The 24,585-nt window shown below is 42.8% G+C and overlaps 1 protein-coding gene across 1 annotated transcript in view; it reads right to left on the bottom strand.

Annotated features, from left to right (window-relative positions):
* tncb (tenascin Cb) overlaps window positions 1-24,585 on the bottom strand; it is a 46,447-nt gene that overhangs the window by 10,578 nt on the left and 11,284 nt on the right. The window contains exons 2-11 of the mRNA XM_042420169.1: window positions 23,425-23,980; window positions 21,021-22,241; window positions 18,883-19,146; window positions 18,671-18,786; window positions 18,003-18,156; window positions 13,219-13,488; window positions 12,684-12,869; window positions 9,983-10,072; window positions 7,605-7,868; window positions 2,620-2,895 (exon numbers count right to left, since the gene is read on the bottom strand). Coding sequence (XP_042276103.1) covers window positions 2,620-2,895; window positions 7,605-7,868; window positions 9,983-10,072; window positions 12,684-12,869; window positions 13,219-13,488; window positions 18,003-18,156; window positions 18,671-18,786; window positions 18,883-19,146; window positions 21,021-22,241; window positions 23,425-23,908 — 3,325 coding nt within the window. The 5' untranslated portion in view covers window positions 23,909-23,980. The remainder of the gene's footprint in view (window positions 1-2,619; window positions 2,896-7,604; window positions 7,869-9,982; window positions 10,073-12,683; window positions 12,870-13,218; window positions 13,489-18,002; window positions 18,157-18,670; window positions 18,787-18,882; window positions 19,147-21,020; window positions 22,242-23,424; window positions 23,981-24,585) is intronic.

Below are 24,585 nucleotides of genomic sequence, written 5' to 3'. Positions count from 1 at the left end.
CAAAATAGTGCTCAAATACAGTACAGTGCAGATATTAACGACTGCATGTGCATACAGATGGAAGTGTGTGCATGTGGGGCTGTAAAAGCTGGTAGTTAAGCAGTCATTAGCAGCAGCTAATAATGGCAGTGATAGGAAGATAGGCTGAGAGACAGCAGGAGTCTACAGCTGCTGGAGAAAAAGCTCTGTTTCTCCAGAGGATGAGTCCGCTGCAGCTAATTAGCCGGAGAAACTTCCGGTCGCAGCACAGATGGATACATGGACCGGACAGAGCTTTTAGAGCTGCCTGGATAGAAGCAGATATAAGTGGGCTCAGAAAAGCCTACAATAAAGCCTAGCGCCAGTGCTCATTAAAACACTACACCAAATGTGAGGGTCTCAGGGGTCCTTGAACCAGCCTGAAACCCTTTTTTTATTGTGAGGAAAAACGCATGAGGCATTTGTTGTGAGAAGAAGCAGTGGAAATGAGAAGCAGAGCAGACAAATCCCAGGGAGCTGTCACTCTTCATTAGCCGCCGGGCAGCTTTAACTGGTCAGTGGAAGAGAGGGAGGGCCACATCCATCAGCTAACATGTGCTAGCTCACTACTGATTTCACCCTCTAACCACCACCACTTTTACCCTTCTACCCCATATCCCTCCACACCCCCCAAGACCTGAGGGAATACAATCCCTGCTCACAAAAGGGAGCCTGTTATTGCAGGAGGTATGCAGCGGCGCCAGCTAACCTGCTGAAAAGGGGGTCTGCAAGCAGAAGCCCAGCGCTGGTTCCAGTCTCATCTGATAACTTTACACGAGCAGCTAGTGGTGATATGAATCACAACTGAGTCGAGCTTGTTCTGGGCGCTGTCCACATCTCTTTGTGGTTCCATCAATCATTTGTTGTATAAAACACTCTCTCGGTTAATCAAAGTTTCCTCACTCCCTTTTCAGTGGAGGACTTTATTTTCCCTGCGACGTCCTCCTCCACCCAGCTGACGATGACCACCGTGCATAACATAATCAAATTAGTCAGCGCCTGCATTCACAACTTGGAATGTTTTATGGATTAAGTGATGCTAATGAAAAATGTTAAGATGGTTTCACCAGTCATTAGCATGCAGACAATAGGCCTTGTTGAGCGCCTGCCATATTCTGCGTGGCCCCAGAAGCCCCTGGCACCCTAGCACCAGAGCCCAGGGGCAGTGGCAGCATGAGAATGAAGAACGGTCCAGGCTTGGGGGAACTGGGGATGCATACAGACGAGAGGCCTCACACAAAGTGACAAAAGCGCCTCAGGGTTTTTTTTTTCCCTCTGTCAGTCCACCCATCTTTCTTTCACTTGACTGATCCTCATCAGTAAAATGCTGAATGATAATGCTGACATAAAAAAAATTGTCAACCAACCCGAAACTGGTTATTTTTGACCCTGTAGTCTAGACAAAATGTTTTTACATGGTATGGATGTTAGTCCTCAAAAGGTATTTTGTTGTGGTTATGCTTTATTTGAAAAGGTGCTCTGGCACCATTACAAGGCGTCATTAGCAGATTTAGGTTTCACTGTTTACAGCCCACTTATTAGGCACGTAGTGCAATTCACAGCATGTTAATCACTGATAATGACTGTGATTGGTGTAGTGGGTGGGTAAACCAGCGCACCTGTTGTGCCCCAGTTAAACAGTCCACTGACCTTTTTTTTATGTGTTTTTTGCTTGTTCACATAACAGACCAGGTGCTGTTTCAGGCTGGACTCGTACCAACAGGCAGACTGACAGCTTAAAGGTGGATCAAACACAGCTCTGTGGCTGGGCTGATATAAATTGAATGGGTTTTTGTGTGGGTGATGCGGCGTGAGTGTTAGCCCATTTCACAATCCCTGCATCAAAGGCAGGGATACGTGCATGATGGATGGCTGATGAGGGGGTGTTGTTTGGGGATTTGGATTGTGCACACCGCCTGAATGGCAAGGAGACGTTTGTTTACCCCGTGAAGAATAACCTCCACCACAGTGGCTGATAGGTAGATTGTCTTTATATACCTCTTTTTGAAATGTACTTCCAACGCTGAAGGTAAAGAGTTTGTGCTCAGAATATGGAAGCTGAGTTGTTGCCTTAAAATATGTTAATAAAGATGAATGAAAAAAGCTATCCTCATCTGTACAGGTCCAGTATTAAGAAGGTTTCAGTCTCAAAGATATTCATATTAAGGTCTTTGTGATCACATATAAGAAATGCTACACTTGTTTAATCATTTCGCCTCCAATTATTGTGTTTCCACTTTTGCAGGATCACTTTTTTCTAGAATATTCTTAAATTAATTGAACTTCTGTTGAAGCCGATGAAAGTGGCAGATTTTTTCCAAACTTATTAGGACTGACATTTTTTGAGGTGAATGGAAAAACTGACAGTGCTAATTAAAGTCTGACAGTGCAAAACAAACATGAACAAGTGCTTCAATAACACCCATCATAGTCAATTTAACACTTAAAGACAGTGCTGAACACACCAGAGAAACACCACAGCTGCAAGTAACTGTCATTTGGAAAGTCCACACAGATGAACACTGGTTAATTCACAGTGTGCAGCAGAAGAAGAAGGAAGCAAAGGAAAGAGCGAGGCCCCAGCGTTGACGGCGTTGATACCTGTGATAGTGTCTGCAAACACGGGGTCTAAGAAGGCCCCCCTGTACATCCCGTACAGATTGGCCCTGTACCAGGTGCTGGGCATGAGGCCAGAGATGGCGAGGCTGCGCGCATCGGCGGCCACCGTGTGGTTTTGCCACTCAGTGCCCGTCTCTGCGTCGGTAACCTCGATCAGAAAGGCCTCAAACGCCTCGTCCTCAGAAGACCAGGACAGGGTGAAGCTGTCCCATGACACGTCGGTGATGGTGATGTTATTCACCACGGGTTTCTCCTCCTCTGGGTGATGACAAACATATCAACATGGAGTTACAGGACTGGGACAGACATAAAGAATGAATGTGGAAGGTTAGACCAATATAGCTTTTCAAAGCCGATACTGGACTTTTGGGCCTGAAAATCTGAAGCACTGGGCCATGAGATTGGAGATGGACAGCGATGACAGACACCAGTTTTTTAAACAAAATCCAGTATTGGCTCCTTATATTGGTGTAACCTTCTGAACACAATCATACACACATCCAGAAACGCTTGCTCTTGTGAAGGATGTACAACATGAAACATATAAAACAAACGGAGATTGAGCTTTTGCTCAACAGTGGATGACTCTTTCTTGACAACAGCTGCAAAAAATGGGTTGACATTGATTATCTCTCATTTGTATTTCAATCATTTCATTTTGCTGTCAGGAGAAAAAAAAGAGTAAAAGGCCTTCACTTTGTCTGGTGTGGAAATCTTCCCTTATTTCCACTACAAAAGGCCAGAGGGAACAAACAGCCTCATTATCAATGGCTGCCTATGGCCATCTCCTCTATATTACCACATAAGTGGGAAGACTTGAAGATAGAAAGCAGCAGGCAGACATGCTGATGCAGCTTGTGCGCATTAATGGCTGTGAATGAGCCATTAACATTTGAAGGTGCAGCGTAGCCCGGCCAGTGTGGCAGAAGTACGCCGTCCACTTCAAACCTATGGGGAGGCCATGCAGAGCCTCGTGCAGCAGCCTGCAATCGAGTCCATTGTGTGTGCAAGCATTAGATTAGAAAGAGACAGAGATAGATGGCACAGGTAAACATCAAGGCTCCCATTATTCTCTTTTCACTACGTGGCAGAGTGGAGAGCAAATGGGATGGAAAAAAATAGGTATGTGATGGGATGGGGGGGTGGGGCATTTACTGGAATCAGCTGATCATTGCTCATGAGAGCTCACGTGAACAAGGAAAACATGACATGTCTAATGAGTTTCTGGCCCTGCAGGAGGATTTGAGTCATCATTGTGTTCATATCTATAAACTTTTCTCCTGAAGTTGCAACAAAGTTTCTCTGATCTGAGACCTGAACTTGAAAAATTAATCTAGCTAAAATTCTTTTGAAGAGACCTCTTACATTATTGATGTAATTCTCTCTTATCTAGCAGCATCTTGCCTGGTCGATGGACTTTGTTTTATTAGCCCAGGTTTAGCAATGTCCAACTCTGAGACTTCAGCTTCTGTGCTGATACAATGGAGGTAAGTGGAATTCAGTTTGTGGTATATACAATCTTTAAAAAATACAGCAGCAAACTCTCTTTTGAAGGCTTAACTCTCAGAGAACGAGGTCAAAATCTGACCAAATTAAACCAAAACTGTCTACATGGCTGGACACAGCTAGGGATAATAATATTTTTTTGTAATTTGAGTGAACAAACCCTTTAAGCGCCTCAGTTCTGGTTGTCACATGCAGTTGAAGACGTGCGCCATGACTAAATCAAATGGTCCCCTGAGATATCAAGTCATCAGTCTGATATCTACCATTTGATATGCACTCATTCATATCATACTACAGCGTTACAAGCCGCTAACCAAAGCAGTGTTGATATCTTTGCACACTGCAGCACAGATCATGTCAGTGCATGCAGGACAATGATCTTGCTTTTTTCATGCTTACTGTTCTCCATTTTTTTCTGCAGAGAACCAGCTGCTCATGCACGATCATGTTAAGTAAAACACCCCAGTGGATTGCAATAGATGCATAAATTGACCATTGTATTTCCAGTGGTCATAGATCTTTAAGACAGCTCTGATGCTTTGTGTAGATACAACATACTGTGTGTACGACTTTTCGGACAACTGATATCAGCGTAACACTCTCCTGGCTTTGATTTCACTCTGTGTGTTTCAACAATATAATGTACGATGGCAGTCCAACATGTTTGAGCAATTATTGGGCATTGAATGCTGGGACTACCGCTTAAGTCATTATCATTTCCACGTCTGTTGTCATTGTTCCCTCAGCGTGACTCAACCACTCTGTGATTCTCTTCCAGTCAGCTGATTAGTGTTAATTATGATAATCCTGGCTTTTGTTTCCTGTTTTAATTACACTGGTTCGTTTCAATGTCTTCCATTCTGCTCCTAAAAGTAACTGGATTTCTAGAAGCACATTTTGGTTTGGTACTGCCTCTCAGCAGGTCACTCCAGTGGCTCCTCTGAGACACTCGAAATCAAATTCTTGTAATCCTTGCTATGATTGTCAGGCACAAGTAGAGCCCCCCCCCCTCCCCAACCTCCCTCCAACCCTCGTCTCACCTCCGCCCCTCCCCTTTCCTTCAATCCCTCCTGTAAAACGAATGTGATCTGTGTTTGCGCTACGTGTCTGGAGACGATAAAGGCTGCGGATCGGCCTGAGCTGTGGATTAGAGAGCTGCTGATTTCGGAGACAATGTTTTAACAGGAGTCCCAGCATGTGGCCTTTTATCTGACAGACCCACAGTTCATCGTGGTCAAATCGCACAAAACCAGAGGGGAGCGGGGCTCACGCCAACAATTATCACATGAATGAACATTGTGCAAGGCAAACACCTCCCACACACGCACACACACACCCTCAGGTTCACTCTATCTCAGTCTTTTTAGGCTCTCAATCATATGCGCCACACATGAGCACGCAGACAAGTGGACATAAAGAGTAGACACATGCACTCACCCACCCACGTCCACACACACACACACACACACACACACACAGAAGTCTGTATTCTGTTCTTCTTGGCAGCGTACAGTCCAAAAAAATGTAACAAAAGTTATTCCGAAGCTCACCAACTTTTCCCTCATGCCATATTGATTTTTGCCCGTAGTCATGCATTTAATGGGCATTCGTTGCATAACTAGAAGATTTACTTGTGAAATGTTTGGCTTGGAGGCACCCTGACCGCAGCACGAAAAATATGCCACAATCACCTCATTTGTCTTTCCTTGTTTTGGTTATTAAAAAAACAGGGGAAAAAAGAAAAATAATCCCACATGCCATAAATGAGTCTTGGGGGAGGAGGGGTAGAGACAGACTGACTTACATTGAGAAGCTAACAATGAATTCAATTCATTGCCTCGGTTTGGCTGCAGTACTGAGGGACAAAAAATGATCCTATGGTTAATGAGAACTTCTCTTATTCTCTAACCCTGCACCACCAGCTCGAAATCTCATGGAAACAGTCTGCTATATTCAGAGGAGCCTCTGTCTCAGACACATTTTGCAGATACTGAATATCCTGCAGCTCTTAGCTAAGTTGTAGTTACTAATATAATCAAAAGGAAGTCAGTCCACCCATATGATTAAAAAAAGATCTCTCTTACTTCTAGTGGTATCTAGTCATGCAGAAAGTTTTGTTTTTATCTGCCCAAATTTTGAGCTATTTTTACATGACAATGCATTCAAAAGGAATTGCAGTGAATTCTGGACCACAGTGCTCAGGACTAATGGTGATTATGGTAGCACTGTCTATGAGATTTTAGATGCCACCACAATGCAATCAAATTGAATAGATTTAATTTATGGAGCTCACAGCGTTGAAAAATGAAAAGAACTCCACAAAAAGCTAAAAACTACATGTGTTTTATTGCCTTATGAAATTGACATGGCATATATGTTAGCAAATAGTAATTTCATAGTTACACAACCATCACACACAGGACAACTTTAGCATTTATTGCACTGTGTGACACCTGGCAAAGTCCAATATTCACGCTCCCTTTATCTGTGTTTTGGTCTCCACCAACTCCTGACAAAAATATCTGGCTCTTTAGCTGCTAAATGCTCCAAAATGTTCAGAAGCTAGCACGTAACTTTGTCTGACTGCTGTTCGGTGCTGGGCAGGTATTGTACACTGGGTTTATCAGAGCTTTGTAACTGAAAACAGCTGCTGAGGAGAGCGCTGAGACTGATCTAAAAAAGTACAGTTGTCGACCAAAAAACCAAAACAATGAGCTAAAAGAGGATAAAATGCATTACATCAAATTACACACAGTCAATTGACCCATTGTTTATATAAAAATAATGAATAGTGCAACTTTTAATAAAGGAAACTGCAACCTTTCTTATTCAGGAATTTATTCTCAAAGGCTTCTCCTTGATCACCTCATTTTTACGTCACTTTGGACAAGAACGTTTGCCAAATTAATAAATGTCTTTCTAAAAAGATTGTCCTTATTAATCTAGATAATCCACAGGACACACTGTTGACACTTTTCTTTGGGACCATTTCTTCATCAGGGAACAGTTCCATTGAAAACTGCCAACAGTAAGGTATTTGGGTTTTCCAGGGCAGAGTGTCTGGAAATCCCAAACTATCTGCATGGCTATTCGACATAAGTGAGGAAATAAATATTTTGGGTGAAGCAACCCTTTAAGATGAAGGACTTTGTGAAGTACGCACATTGACTTGCAAGGGCTGAGATTATGGGAAAAATACCTCTGACTGAAATCTTATCTGGGTAACAATAATAATGATGTGAAATGACTGGAATAAATGGCATCATAACTATAAACATCCAAACATTTGTACAGGTTTTGTCCTTCAACCTTACTGGATATACTGCTGCTTAAACTCCAGATTTCCTCTGTCCTCCACTGTTTCCTAACAGACATTTCCAACACTGACAACTCCTAAACAAGGCACTAAGGCTGAGTCAGGAACATTTAAAGCTTGAAAGTGAGTTTTTTGCAGCACTGACCTGTGGGTGCTGAGATGGTGGCTGGTGCGCTGGTCCTGCGGCCCCTCTCAGCGATGATGCTGATGGTGTACAGCATGCCGGGTGTCAGGCCTCTCAGGGTGTGAGACTCAGAGCTGCCTGGGATCACTTCCTCAGCCCTGTGGCCATCGGCGGAAACGTAGACCAGCCTGTAGGAGTCCATTTTGGCTAGGGGGCGCTTCCACTCTAGGATCATGGTGGTCTCTGTCACCTCTACAACAGTCAAGTCTTTGGGAGCATCCAAGGCTGATGAATCAGAGCGGAGGAGAGGTTGATTCTTCAGAGCAATGTGTCCCAGCGAGCAAATAAGACAAAACTTTTAACCTTTGCAGATTAATATGTTTTGCTACTTGATGATAGTATTCAATAAATACAATATAAATTTATGAAAACATGAATGTTGCCTTTCTAAACAGCAAGTGGAAAAATCTTTTTGCACACATGAAGTGATCAGGGTTTGCTTTAAATACAGAGAGGAAAAACTGTGTAGGTAGCATGAGTAGCAGAAGCAACCATGACAGAAGAGTAGTACACTAGTCGTCACACAAGACAAGACAACATGACATTGGACATAACATTTCACTGAGCAGATATTCTGGAAAGATAAAGTTCAGTGGAAACTACACCTGAACAATGAGCTCCTAACACCACAGAGGAACATCAAGTATAGAGCTGGAGCCAGTGGATGATTAGCCCAGATTAGCATAAAGACTGGAAACAATGGGGAACAGCCAGCCTGGCTCGGTCCAAAGTTAAAAAATCTGCCTACCGACACCTTTACAGCTCAATATTTTTTGCTGGACTGTCACTGCCTCATCTGGACCGGAGGGACCAGCCCTAGAAATGGAATTGTCCATGCATGACTGAGTCCCTGACTGAGTGATGAAGTTACACCATTGGTCGGACAGCTGAGTATTGGAGTTTCCACGTTGGCCGTTGCTCTTTCAGAATGATTCAACGCGAACAGTTTTCTCTTACGTTCTGAGGGGGCGTTTACAGTTCTTCCACAGTCATGTCTGCAGGCACTCAGCCTCTCAGCGGGACTGAGCACAGCCCCGAAATAAGTTTTAAAAACACACATTTACCGACCGAAGCATCTCACACAGAGGCTCCGACACTGAGAGCACCAACCAGCAGAAGGTCCACGGACAAAGTTGCATTTCACGTGTGCATACTAGTAAACAGGGCGCTGTAGAACTGTTAATATGTCAGTTTAGTTTTAATATTTTGTTCAGGTGAGGAAGTAACCATTTAGATTTCCAACATGTTGTCAGTTATCCAAATAATGCCTATTTGTGTCGTGTGATGTTTTCATGAGAAGAGGATCTGTGCGCCGTCTTCCTGTCATTTTCCACATGTTACATGTGTCCAGTATCTTTTCAAAATAAAGCACTTCCGTGTTCATGGTAAATAAAATAAAAGCAATATAACAAATACATTTACGAAAGCAAACACACGTGAAACACACTGTACTGGGTCCATTTACACTCAGCATTAATGATTAACTTGATAGTTACTGCATTAAAACTATTTTCTGGTTGTGGGTAAGTGAAATAACATAAAAAACATATTTAAAAAAATAGCTTAAATCTTCTTATAACAGCACAATATTGTCTACATCCAAAATCTGGTGCAATGCATGTTAAGCATTTTTAATGTTTTTCTTATGTGTACAGCACCTTGAGTTACAACTACTGTATGAAAACTGCTATGCAAACAAATAAACTTACATGAAAACAAACACCTTAAAAATGCAGTCCATGTCTGATGGTAACCAGGCGACGTACAACGTAAAAGCCCTCTAGCGTTTCATACACGGACCAGCCGTATACTAGTCTCATTTAACTTTAGATAGAGCCAGGCTAGCTGCTTCCCTTGCCCTCAGTCTTTATGCTAAGCTAAGCTAACCATGTCCTGGCTCTAACGCCATAATTAGCCTACATACATTAGAGCGTTCAGCTCTAACCCCACTGAAAAGACCAATAGAGATGAATGAACGGCTGATTAACTTTTAAACATTTGATCCTCAAGAGAAATTTGATTGTTGCAGCACCAAAATGGCTAAAGCAAAGAAATTTGTAAGTACAAAAATGCAAAAATGAATCACAGTATTATGAGAATCTACAAAAAACCCCAAAAGTATTCCAGAGAAAATTAAAAGGAAATTAAATATTTTCTGAGGTAAAAAGGTAAAATACTATTAAAATATTCAGATATTCAAGATACTATGAAGATATGTACCAATGTCAAATAAATACAGTATATGTCATGCCAAATGTGAATTTACAGACATGTACAGTATGTTAAATAGTGTTCATGTAATGAGGTATGTAGGCACTACATCAGTGAAAACATCTTACCAGTCACTGCGTTGGTGGTCGTCGGCAGACTCTCCCGTTCGTCTTTCACTGCTGTCACTCCCATCCCGTACTCTGTGCCGGGTCTCAGGCCTACGTAACAGGACCAAATAAAACACTGTGATACGGAAATAAAAAGCAATGTCATGTTTTGTTTGTACAAATCCACTGAGGTGTCACCGAATGAACGACGGGGAAGCTCTGTAGTCAAGTGGCCAGCTGTTTCAGCTAATGGCTCTAGTGCCCACGGCAAACACAAAAACGCTCTCATGTGGCTTGATTGCACAATAGATTGTAGCCTAATTGCATTTCATGGTCAGCCTGTGCTCACCGTAGAACATCAGTGTTGTATTTGCATTGATGGATCTATAGGGCCCTTGTCGTGGAGCAGAAACACTACTGGCTATGATACAGCGGGCTTCGGAGGCCCTTTGGTATCTACAATTAAGCCCTCTCTCAGCCTGATCGCCTCTAATTCCTTTATTAACTCCCACAGAGGTCATCACACACAGAGTCTTGCAGCATGAAATTACACCTAATGCCCAGGAAACTCATTATCAATAAAATCACGAGCGTGAAGGCAATTACAGATAATAACTGTGTGAAAGAACTGCTGAGGTGTGTGTGGAGTTGAGGGGGACGTCTGCTGAATGGACACAGTGCTTTATTTCCATGGGATGGGCCTCCCAAGGACAAAGAATTGGGCCAGACAAAGAGACTATTAGCCCATTTTTGGAAGCTTTTTTTGTTGTTTCTCATGCTGTCTAATCTAGAAACAAACAGAAAAAAACACATCCGCCTCAAAGCATGGCTTTATAATGTCAGCGATAGATGAAAACGCACCCGATTCTCTTAGTTGAGCAAGATCTCAGAGCGGCACAAACGGCAGTGTTATTCCATTTAAAGTCTGAATGCCAAACCCCCCTGGGTGGTTTTCTAATAAAGTGGGCCTTTTGTAGACGGGCAAACATTTCACGACACAAAACAAAGGCAACCCATTTTGGAAATGAGCAGGCTGAATATAACAGTGGCCATTTAATGGGGAGCACCACAAACACTTGCCTGAAGAATTAGGAGAATAAACACTTCACACTGTATAATTTTTTTTTCACAGAAGCTTTTCCGCTGTGTGATTTGGATGCAAAGTGGCAATGAGCTAATGTGAACTCAGAGCAGACAAAAGAATGAAAACAGAGTATGTACACAGTGAAACTGCCCATTCCTTTTGCTGAGCACAACTGTTTTTTTTTTTTTTACTGTAGCTGTGATCAATACCAGTCTTGGCCTAATTGCTCTGACATGGTGAGTGGGTGCAGGGTCATAAATTAATTAAATTAATTTGAACATGCCCAAAATTGTTCACATTCTGGTCAGAGATTTTTAACACATTCTCCTACATATGTAAAATTTAAAAAAAAAAAAAAAAAAAAAAAAGGTTGACCCAGATCCTGTTATCACAACATTTGGGGTTGTCCCTAGCAACAGTGGGTTATCCAGACATCAATCAGATCTAATGGCATTCTCAACATTATGAGCCCGCCAGTTTATTTTTCCAGGCTGGAAATCTCCCACCCTCAGATGCACAGTCCAGAGCTCTTTGAAAAGGTTCCAACAAACTTGGCACCCCTTTCTAGACTATTATGCAAGCGAATATGATGTTTACACTTTAGTTCAGTAGCCCCCCCACATCTCTACCCCAAAGAGGGTAAAGAGGGTGACAAAATAAACAAAATTTAAAAAAAAAAATCTAAAATAATATTTAAATAAAGTTTTGCAGTGTTTAAAATGTGTGGTATTGTCATGAGTGACAACTCTGTGCTGCCAGTGTAGTTATCTTGATGGCTTAAGTGCACTTCTTCAGCAGGCCCTTATTATACTCACAGTGTATAGCTCAACATAAGTGCTGCCAAGATGTGATTTACAACACTGTAAAGACCCCATACTGTGCTTTTTTCGTTGACGTGTAATAGGATCTAATAACATTTCAATTTATTGTTCGAGTGAACCCCCTCTACTGAAAACATGTTCCCATGGCTATGACAGTTAGACTTACCAACTGGAAAAAAGCTACAGAGCATCTGGACCAACATTAAGAACCACCTAATGAAACAGACAAAGCTATGTCTTGCTGGGGTCAATAACACCAGCCAAATAGATTTTTCACAACCTGGCAACCCAAAAGTTGTTAATGGCTTTTATAACTGATCAATAAAGCTTTAACCAATGATTAATTAACTGTTAATAAGAGGTATTAGTCACAACTAATTAACCCATGATAAAAGGTTTTTCATTAGAGAGTGGTACCAATATAATAATATGCACAATCTGCACATGACAGTATGTCTGTGTACTTAAAAAATGTTAAGACTGATGCCTGATTCTGCACGTTGATAGGGGTGAATTTAATCTGGATGGTGTTAGCGTGTGTGCATATATGTGTGTGTGTGTGTGTGTGTGTGTGCATGTTTTTGTTTCCTCTTGGGGACCTTTTCCAGTAAAACACCGACCTTGTCAGCACCAGTATTCTTTGAGGGGACTAAAGCCTGGTCCTAACCCTAATCCTGGTTAAGGTTAGGGTTAGGGTTTGGGTTAGGTTGTCCACAATGAATGGAAGTCAATGCAATGTCCTAACAAGGATAACTGTGCACACTTTTTTGTGTGTGTATGTGTGTTTGTGTGTGTGTGAATGTCTGAGATACAGTACCAGTGATCTTGGCCTGTGTAGTCTCTTTGGGTCCTGGGGGGAAAAGCAGCTCTCCGTGCTCGCCTCCAGACAGAGGTCCGTACTTGATGCGATAGTTGTCCACCCGAGCTTTGCTGTTCTTCCACTCAAGAGTGATGCTCTCGTCTGTCAGCTCAACTGTCTGAAGGTCTCTGGGGGCATCCAGGTCTATCAGACACAAGCAAAAATTGACTTTTGATAGACGTAACATAAAACCTTGACATACCCTATTTGGACTTCTAATCTAGTTCTAAACCTTGAGCGGTTCCCTTTGGTGGTCAAGGCTGAAAAATCGCCACTTTGGAGGATTTTCCTCATTGTTCTGTAGTTAAGTGGACATTTGGGCTTTCAAAGAACACACCCATCAACCTGCCTCATAACAATAAAGCCATAGTAAAGTATATGTGGTCCCCCCCAAGGCTGAGAAAAATAGCATGATGAAGGTAAGATCATATTTTTAAAAACTGTAGTTAAAGGACTGAAAACACAGCACATCATATTGTCATTACAGCCTTACCTGTGAGGAAGGACTCGTAGACAGGAATGCTGGTCTGTTCTCCCCTCCGAGCCGTCAGAGACACCTCATACTGAGTGTCGGGGGCGAGGCCTCCCAGGTGGTACTGGGTGTCAGTGGAGGACAGCTCAACCACGGTGCGATCAGCAGGACTGGAGCTGGGCCCGTACGACACACTGACCCCGTCCACCTCGGCCACGGGCTGGAACCAGGTCACCAATGCTGTAGTGTCGGTCACGTCACGCACGTCCACCCGGCTGGGGGCATCAATCCCTGGAGGGGTAAAAGGTACATAGCGAAGGGTGTTAAAGGACCCTCATTGGAAAAATTCAGATCTTTGCATTTTGATGCATTTTGCTGACAGATATTAGAGGAGATGCAGTTGTTGTCAGCAAATTCAAATCTACTTGAAGAACAACATGAAGAACAGTTGTTCTTATTGTGAGCTATGAAATGAAATGAAATGAAATACTTGAAAACAAATCCTGTTACTGTGAAGCCAGTGATGCTTACGAGAATACTATACCATTTAGCTTTGCACTCCGATAACATCGTCACGACATTCAGTTTTTTTAAAAAGTCAATTCAGCAGAAACAGAGATATCGTCTCCTTCCTTGTCAAAACCTGACACCTACATTACCCACAACGCAACTCGACTGCTAACAGTTCTGTTAGAGATATGGGTTTGTTGTGCTAGTAGCAGCTAATGTAGCTGCTAGAATCAAGCAGAGATGAGGAGTCTGGTAACCTCACTTCTTTCTAACTCCACACTCCAGAATTTTTTCATTTCTTCAGCCCGAACCAACACAATTTCCTCAAGTAAAATCACTTAAGGCAATTTATCAGATTTCACAGAGCTCCCTCTGCAGCCACCAAAGGCTTAAGTAGTACAGATAGTACATATAAGTATATAAGATATAAGTACAGATAGTAGTACTCCCCAACACCTGGAAACAGACTTTGATGTTTAAAATCCCCTTACTGTGAGGGTATACACATTCACAGTTCCTGTCAAGATAAACCTTATTTATTGATTGATTGATTGATTTAATTTATCTTTAATTTTAATGAACTGTAAGGCAGTTGTTCTCAAAGCTGTATAGACTGGCCAGAGAAGAATTTGTAAAGGCCTGTAAAAGTCTTTTAACATAATGTTTGAGCACGTCTAAAGGTGGGATTCCCAACAGCCACACTAAAAGGTTGGGCTAAAAGCCTCATAGCCTGGTCCTCGCTACATCCCGCTGCAACCCTGATTTCTCTCCAATAATTCTGTGTCTTTGGAGTCTCAGTGCAATAAACTCTACAACAGGATTAGGACAGTCTCTTCTCGAAGGCATTCATGGTGTTGTGATTGCTTATACACATAAGCATACTGAGGCCTTTAGGAAGCAAATGGATACATAGAACATCTATGGTGCAGTAAAGACCACTGGAGGACTGGGTTTACCCACTGCAACTATTAGAAAATTCCAAATAAACATTTACTTGTTCTTATGTCACAAACTCAATCTGAAAATATAATGAATGAGTTGTCCAACAGAACTCATTAATGATACAGCTATGGCTCAGGAGGCAGAGTTAGTCATCCATTAATTGCATGGTTGGAGATTAGTTTCCTGGCTCCTGCTGTCCACAGAACTTAAACACTATTAAGTTCACAAAACCAAAGTTGCATTCCAGTGGCACCATGTGAAGTCAACCTAAGAACAGCGTGTGGGTGCAGGGTCACAACCTAAGCTATAATTTATGGAAACATCCCTGAATACCTGAACTTTGAACCATACAGACATCCACAAACTTTCTGGATTCCCATATGCTCTTCTCATGTAAGAAATTGCTTCTACATAACTCTCCAACATTAAGAACATTAAGAACATGTTCTAAATTGGCAGATCTTTTAGCACACATAATAATGCTTTGCTCTGCTTAGTACAGTGCAAAAGGGGCTAGTTTGAAGCTACTGTCAGACATTGTGTTTGCATCTTAATTCTACTTGATTTCAGTTAGAATTTGAGTTCGAGCAGAAGTAAATATTTTTCATCATAGTTATATCACTGGTAGGGTTGGTAGCTTACTCTTCCCATGGACCACAGACCATGAAGGCAGGAAGCACAGAACTGAGTAAGGAGGGTCGGTGCTAAGGTGGTATATGCATAAATACATTTCAGCAACACAGGTGCTGAAAAATATGACAGCTCTCTTGCATTTATGAGGTATTCAAACTATTTACAGATCAAACCCCTGCGCCATGAAGGGCGCCTGTTCATCAGTGCTGAAATTGATTTGTCACACGCAGGCAACTTTAGGAAAGTCAACCCTCTGTGCTGGGCTGATAAAATGAAGGATCTGCATTTGAGCTGAACACAGATTTGTCTTCTGAGGGAGCTGTGAGTGTGTCGTTCTGGTGTCACGATATCATTCTCCTGGGAGGCCGGCATCCCTCTGAGCCTGACTGCTTGACTGACTGGTGCCTCCCACACATGGTGGGTTGGGTTGAAGGGGTTGCAGAGAGGGGCAAGCGGGGGGACTCGCTTCACGCAATTAGCCCCCTCAGCATGCAAATCCCACAATACGCACTGCAAGCCGGTGTAATGGAAGACATTAAGAGAGCCTGAGTGACACAAAGAACTCTGAACCTCATAATCCAAGTCGTGCTGACACGTGGGTATATTTGTGTGCGCAAGTGCATGCATGCATAAACAGTGGCTAAAAAAAAATATTCATCCTCTTTTTTAACTTTTTAACTTCGACTTGTATTACAAGGTTTGTTCCAGGTTTGTTAGGAATATTTGGCCAACAAGTTTTCAAATTCAATGATAGCATACATTCTGCGTGCAGAATTTTAGCCATGCTAGCACCACGGCTCTAAGGGATGTCGCTGTCAGTTGGTCGGTCCACCACTTGATCCAGACTCCTCTGTGCCACCGGATGTTTGGTTCAGAGTCAAATATCTACTATTGAAACTAACTATTGGAAGGATTTCATTAAACAGTCATTCACAGTCCCCTCAGGATTAATTGTAACAAATTTCCCTCAACTATCAGGTCAAAATTGTAATCTTTCCAATATGATTATGACCAAAAACCTGCATAACTAATGACATTCCCGTTAGCTTCAGAATATTATATGATAAAAATGATCCCTGCTTAAAATCAGCATGTTACTATTGCCATTGTGAGCATGTTAGCTTTTCTTTGGTTAAACTATAGATGTTACTAATGAAATCTGACAAAAAAAACCCCACCAAATTGTGCACTACAACCAGTTATTGCTGTAATTTATCAGGCCTTCTCTTACTCTGAATAGGAGGAAGGGTGTATAAGAAAAGGTTATGATAGGCCTCTAATGGCATTTCCATGCATACCTCCCTCTGTTTATTCTGGCAAGGTGCAGACCATTTTCACACCATAAATAAGCAAAGAAGTGGCCTGTCCCATTGCTAGATGGAGCTGCCATTTATTAAATTTAGTGCTGAATGTGACGAACATTGCTGCGCCTGTTGAATCTGCCTTGTTGAAACAGAAGTCTCCCAGGGGTACAAGCTAGCACCGTTTAAGTCCAGAATTAAGTTTCAGGCTGGGAAGCCAGCCATGAAGCCTCACTTTTAAAGAAAATACACATTTAACAACTTCAACAAGAGTTGGAGCACTGTTTTAACCTACCCCCAAGTCAAGACACCTAAAAATAGCCTGGTGGTTGGTGGTTGGTCTGGCAGGTGAAGTCAGGAATTCAAGACGTTTTTTTTTCTCTCTCTATTGATCCCCAGCTTCTAGTTCCTCTGAGTGTTACAAGCCATTGGGCTTTATAGCGACAGCCTGGTGGAGCTATGGAGATATCTCATAACTTGCCAACAGGGCTGGAAATCCATAGCTCTTTTTACTACCGTCGCTAAATCAGAACAATGCAATGAAATCTAATGAGCTAATCACTCAGGGTTGACATGTCAGGCTGTTTTCAATACTCTGTTGGAGGGCTGCAGAATGGATAACCCAGGTATAGAAACCAATGATCCTGCACAAAGTATGAAGGTAACAGCCAGTTTTTGCATCTAACTCTGACAGGTCTAAGTGACAATTTATTCCACAATAACCTCTATTTCTGGAAAATCACACCCCCTCTATCTGCAGCACTGGGTCAGAATGGTGAGAAGTAAGTGTTTAGCCTTATTCTCCTGCAAATGCATTTGAATACAAAGGTTAGGCTTCATACTGAGAGGTTAAGATCACAATTTTTTGATATATATCTTTAATTTTTCTTGAATCCATCAGTCAAAAGTGTATCTCTCTCCACTGTATGAATACGGTACTGAGAATCCCGTGTTTGTAAGGGTCACAAAGAGCAAAGTATGTATCAACACTGATAAGCTAGGGTTGATATATGTGGAGCAGACCAGCTTTTATTCACAATGTTGTGGGTTCAAATCATTCCTATTATCTCATCCCCCATCTCTTTTCCTTCTAAAGAAAATACTTCCACTACAAACTATTTTATAAAACTGAATTTTAAGAGTATTTTCTGACCCATACAAGTTTACATTTTTAGATCTTGTAATATCTGATGGTATGTTTCTGATGAATCAAATGAAGATTCATTATGTCAATTAAAATACTTGTTACTTCCAAAAATGGGGATGATTTTTTTTTTTACATAATTCATGTAGTAGAGTATTAAGTTCAGAGAAACCACTGCAAAGAGTAAATGTACACCCAGCTGGAATAGAACCTTTCTAGTAAATCTAAAACAAAAGAACGATAAGCCAGTTAGTAGTGTGAATATGAACACTTACTTGTGACGACGTTCTTGGTGGCAGGCGGTCCATGCTTGTTGTTCTTCACCACCTCCAGTTTGACCTCGTACTCCAGGCCAGGGCCCAGGCCCGACTGCTCAAAGGTGGTCTCTGGACGGCCGAGGGAGTTCAGAATCTCACCATCGTCCTCTTTCTGCCAGCACCGAAAAACACAGTCATCAACCACTACAAAGACTAGTCCTGGCTTAATGTGTGGAGCAAAAGGGGGAAAAAAAAAACAGCCAAATCATACATAATGGCACTCTGGGTGGCGTTTGGACTTAAGAGTTGACAGATTTGAATAGATCCCAGTAGCACTGTTTATTAAGACTTCTATGAGCTCTCAAAAAGAAAAATAAAGCATTAAACAAAGTAACGTTTGCTTGATGCTGTACGGTTATTGAAGCTGTCATGATATGCTCACAGTTTTAACTGCTGTGTTTTTGCATTCTGGCTTGGCTAGGCTATTTTCCACAGGATACTCACTATGATGTTCATGTTTGCACATTAGGCAATAGCTGAATTTAAAGTAGGGGGTCCGCAGCGGGTCGTTTATGGTTTCTACCAGAGGAAAATGTGGATAATGATAGAGGCTGTGGTAAACCCTAGAGTTCAACCACCCCCTGGAATAAGTAAGCTCCATTAACATCTTGGGTAGCTAAACTCACAGTGTTTCTGAAGATGAGGTTCCAGCCATCAAAGGGAATGTCCAATGGGTCCCACTGCACCTCCACCGATGTCTCTCGAACTGATTTGAACTTGAGTCCCTCAGGCTCCGGAAGATCTGACGGGATTAGAACAAATTTCTGACTTCAATTACTCTAGATTCACATGGTGATTTTTGTAAACAGTTAGATTGTAAAAAGTTGGATTCACATACGCGTCGCCACTCTAGCACTGACAGGAATGCTCCTCTTGTTGTTCAGAATAGCATAGACGCTGATTAGGTACTCCACACCAGGTTCAAGCTCCCGAAGAGTGGCCATCTTCTGGTCCCCAGGCACCCGCATGTCCAGCTCCAGACCTCCAGTGGCTGTGGGCACGTAGGTGACCAGGTACTCTGTCACACGCATCTCATTCTCCCAGGACAGGTCCACCGACTCTGGGGTGACCTCCACCACCGTTAGGTCTTTGGGTGGTGACACTGTGGAGAGACACTGGAAGTCAATAATGTGTTCTATGGGTTTTAAAATGTTAATAACACTGCAAATGTCTCTGTCTTACATAAAGGCTTAAAATGTGAGTTTTCTTTAAGTACCATATGTTAAAAAAATACACCAATAGGTAGATAAATTGACTTGCTGAGTGATTTTGAGTGTGGGTGACTGGGTGACATTTTGAAAGAAGAAATAAGATGACATTAAAATATGCTTCTAGAAATCTAGAGTTGGGTAACTTTGATTTTCTGTTGAAACACGTGGCATTATATCAGCTCACATTTTTCAGAAAATATAAATATAATCTCAAGACTAAGTGCAGGATTCAAAGCCATGTTGGCATTATTTGGAGAAAAAAATCATGCAAACATTCAACCCATGAATCATGTTCATTGATACACTAAGTTGTATGTTATGCATCACATTTCATATGTGACACATGTTGTTTTCATGAATATGTTCATGCATTGCTTGATCTGAACCCTGGTTATGTTGCATGCCATCAGTTTCCTTTAAGCCGTAGCGCAACCTGAGATCTTCTGAACTTTCAATAACTTTTAAGTTAGAGCTGCACTAATGATTATTTTTATATGAGCAGTGGGTCAAATGACTATGTGTAATGTGAAGGTATCGCTCATACAGGTGTGTCACAGCTGTGGGTGTTACCCATACATGAAAACTGATTGGTTAAGTTAGATCCAGCCAATCACAGCCAGCCCAGGGAAGAGTAAACAGCTGCAGTATTGTAAAGTTAATGCGTGCATTCAGAAACGGTGCTTCTGTCACTTACTGCTGGCTGTGACGACAGATTAGGGAATAACAGATCAGAGGTATGAAACGCCTACTTACAGTATATGGTCTCACTGATTATTTTATGGTAAGTTGAAGCAGCGGTTACAACTATAGTAGTAGAAAAAATTGTAGAAATGCATGGCTGATTTTGATTTGGCATGTTGTGGAGACTGGAACGGGGGCCGGAGGCGGGAGGTGGCAATGCGCATGTCCCACCCCTAGAGCCCCCCACACTTTTAAAATCACTTCTCCACCCCCCTGCACTTATAGTTACGATAATATCCTCAGAGAGTCATCACCAACTATACAGTTCCCCTCAGCCCTGTAGAGAGTTTTAGCATCTTTCTCTGTTTTGGGTTTACGGCCCACAACTTTACTGTTTTGGATCAGACTCACCACTCTCATCAGGCTTGTTCCAAATGTGTGCAACTAGCCCAGCACCAAATCTGCAGGTCTTGAAAAGTCTTAAACATTGATTTGATGTTTCCCCTCAAAAACTGGCCTTAGGGGGTATTAAAAAGTCTTAAATTTCATGTACTGATGATGGTTATAAAACGTTTTTGTATCCGATTGCTGGCTGTAGGGAAACTTCACACACTTATAAATTAAAAGTGGGATTGTTTTCAACAGTGGATTTTTTGCGCAGGAGACTGTTCTGTATTTTTTTGTGGCGTTTCAGTCAGCACTATCACAACTATTGCAACATAACGGGCGGTCTCCTAATAGGCAGGTGTTGGTTTTAGCAAAAACAAAATGAATGCTACTGTTTCTTTGTGTCTGCTGCTGGTTGTAGAAACAGATAATAAGTTTGCTAACACATTAGCTGTATAAACATTACCAGGAGATAATGTCAAATGTGATTTTTTAGCTTATTTAATAAACAGATGAATGCAATTTTAAAGCCACTATGTGTAGAATAGTGAATATTTCTGACTTTGCACCCCTCCCACTGGTAGTATAATAACAAAATCACTGTAGTACACAGCATGATATACAATCTTGTAGACTTTAGAGCCTGAAAAAGCACGTCTGAGAATTATTGCTATCAAATCACTGTGATCAGTCTTACCCTCAGAGCAGTCCTCCCCAATGAAGCCCTCATCACAGACACACGCTCCGTTCTCACAGCGTCCCTGGTTCTGGCAGTCCCCTGGGCAGGTCAGTACGGAGCAGTCTGGCCCGGTGAAACCGTCATAACACACACAGTTGCCATCGACACAGTAACCTCTGTCTAGACAGTTTTTGGGACATGTCTTCTCGCTGCAGTCTTCTCCAGTGAAACCCTTATGACAAACGCATTGTCCGTTGACACAGTGGCCGCGGTCCAGACAGTCATTGGGGCAGGTCAGCTCACCGCAGTCCTTACCCGTGAAGCCAACGAAGCACACGCACTTGCCGTCCACACACTCCCCACGTCCCATGCAGTCTTTTGGACAGGTCTTGATGCTGCAGTCTTCCCCGGCATAGCCTTTGTTGCATACGCACTGCCCATCAACACAGCGACCACGGTCTTGGCAATTGTTAGGGCAGGAGAGCTCGCTACAGTCCTCGCCTTGGTATCCTATGTCGCATACACATTCTCCGTTGATGCACTGGCCCCTGTTGCTGCAGTTGTCAGGGCATGAGAGAATGGAGCAATCTTCACCCTCAAATCCTGGATCACAGATGCACTTCCCGTTGAAGCAATGGCCTCTCTCGTTGCAGTTTTTGGGACAGGTGATCTTTGAGCAGTCCTCTCCACTGTAGCCGGTCTGACAAACACACTGGCCATTCACACACATGCCACGACTGTTACAGTTGCCAGGACAAGTGAGCTCACCACAGTCTTCTCCAGTGTAGCCGTCCTCACAGTAGCAGGTGCCATTGATGCAGCGTCCGCGGTCATAGCAGTCGTTTGGACAGATGAGTTCAGAGCAGTCAAAGCCTGTCCACGGCTCATCGCAAACACACTCATCGTCCATGCAGCGTCCACGGCCCAGGCAGTTATTGAGGCAGTTGGTCTGGGTGCAGTCCTCACCGATGAAGCCCTCCTCACAGATGCAGGACCCTTCGACGCAGTGGCCGTAGTCGCCGCAGTCCAGCAGGCAAAGCTCAATACCACAGTCGTCCCCACCAAAGCCCTCAAAGCATTCACATTTTCCATCAACACAGCGGCCCTGGTCCTGGCAGTCATTGGGGCACTCAGGTTCGGTACAGTTGGGGCCCTTCCATCCAGGCTCGCATACACAGCTGCAGGTGTCAGTGCTCCAGTTCCCACGACCATTACAGTAGGGCTTTGTGGACACTTCACCTGAAAGAAGGCAAGAAAGCAGCAGGAAGTATTTTAAAACAATTCCAACCTGATCACAAATCTGTCGGTAAAACAGTGCACATAAATGGTAAACGGACTGTACTTGTATAGCGCCTTTCTAGTCTTCTGACCACTCAAAGCGCTTTTACACTATGAATCACATTCACCCATTCACACACATTCATACGCTGAATGGGTGCAGCGGCTACCGTGCAAGGTCCCAATCTGCTATCAGAGGAAATCTAATCATTCTCACACTGATAGCACAGCCATCAGGAGCAATTAGGGGTGAAGTATCTTGCTCAAGGACACATCGACATGCGAACTGGAGGAGCCGGGAATCAAACCGCTGATCTTCTGATTAGTAGACGACCCGCTCTACCACAGCCGCCCCCCCATACATACATACAAACCTGAGATTTATGCAAACTGGGTGAATCCATAGTGTTTCAATTAGTGAAGATGTTGCACTATTCAGTTCTCTCCAGCTTTACTTTGTAATTTATGTTCATATGTTTAGTTTTTATGTTTTAGTTACAGGAATGAACCAGTAATTTATAATGTCTTAGCCCATTAACTACAAATTGTCTGAAAGTATAAAAAAGTTTCTTGAGTGAACTTCCAGACGGCCATTGGTTTCAGTCCATTTCAACAAACTATGAAAATGCACTTACAGAGAAATGTTTTTAATAGAGTGAATGCAGTTTATTACAGTGAGCACTTTGTCTCCTTTATCTTTTGGCAGTTACATTATTATCATGAGGTATTGCAGTTGGAATTTTCAAAACTACTAAAAGAGCTTTGTATAGACAATGTTCAAAATCCGAAAATCTAAAAATCTAAAAGTTGTTAGCATGAAAAAGTTTGCTACTCAACTTTGTTTTTGTTTTTTTTAAAATCAGATGTCAGGTCTTATAATGCAAATGTCTACACTCATAACTGCATTGCTATTTGACAAAAATGTGGCTGGCTAGAATGTAAAATACTGTCAGCAGAGGTTAATTGACTCAAAGATACAAAGCCATTGCTACACCAAAATTGTGATGTATTTGTTCTGTCCTTTGAAATGTGCATTCATGTCTTGTACTCTAAGACATATTTGCTGGGAGCACTTTAAAACAGATCTGACTTGATTTGATTGCATGTATACTAACAGCACATACAGCATATGGTGGAGACCAACCTGTAACCTGAGCTCCACAGCAGCCTGCCCCACTGCCGCACTGCTCTCTCAGACTAGACAGCTCTGACTCCAGCATCTCCAGCCTGTTCAGGATATCTTTGATGTCTGGCAGCTGGTTGTCGCAGCCACACGCCTGCTTGGGGATATTGATGCGGTGGGTGAAAACGATCTGATTGTCACCGTCCACCGTGTGCTCCATGTGCTCAGTGTTCTGCATGTCCACTGGGCTGCTCTTGTGTTTGAGCTCGGTGTCTCCAGGTGAGTCGAGGTCCACTGAGCAGAGGGACGTGGAGGGGACGTTGATGTTGTAGACATGGTTAAACACTACCGGCTGGTCAGGGTGGGGCAGTGTGAGGTTCTCCTGGGTTTTCTTAGGCATCAGAGCCTCTCTGCGGTGGCGGATGACCTTCTTGACCAGGCCAGCAGAGGACAGCTGAATGAGCAAGGCCACGGTCACGCAGCCTAAGAGGAAGCCTTTCCCCATGATGAAACCCTGTCACTTGGACTGGTAGTGGATTCTATGCAGGTATCAAATCTGGTGTTCTTGTTTTGAGACCTAGAATTGAAGAAAGTACAGGCAGAATGGAAAAGTGAGACAAAACAAGAATTTATTTTCTAGGCACATATCTTTGTCACAAAGTTCATCTTTATGTGAACCCACAGAGCAATCCACACAGAATTCTGTTGGATGTTCACTTTTATGGTGTGCCCTTGCCATTGGGGATAAATTCAACAACATGGTCCCACCGCACACACATACATCCACACTAGGGACCATAGCTGGTGTGAAATATTATAGTATCCCACTAAAAAGCAATTAACCTTCCTCTGTTGCCCCTAACAAAAGACTACCTCCAATCCTGTTGGTGCCTGTGACCCATTTTAGCCCCTCTGCTCTCAGTGGAGGAGACACACACTTAGCGGATGACTTGGGGCATTCTTTTCACAATTCCTCCAGGACCAAGAGCGGCAATTACTGCAGGAGTGGCATGTGACCTTGGACAGGTTGCCACGAACAGCCCCGCAACACCTGCATGAAAGGGAGCCTCCTCTTTTCTCCACAGCCAAGACCACAACCCAAGCTGACAGATTAATACCAGTGTATGGTTTAGACCATCTGTGGGCTTTCTGTAAAGCACAAAGGTCTGCAACTTCCCTGCT

Source organism: Thunnus maccoyii, chromosome 9, assembly GCF_910596095.1.
Source record: "Thunnus maccoyii chromosome 9, fThuMac1.1, whole genome shotgun sequence".
Lineage (NCBI taxonomy): Eukaryota > Metazoa > Chordata > Actinopteri > Scombriformes > Scombridae > Thunnus > Thunnus maccoyii.
Note: the sequence above shows the minus strand (reverse complement) of the source record. Positions and strands in the feature narration are given on the sequence as shown.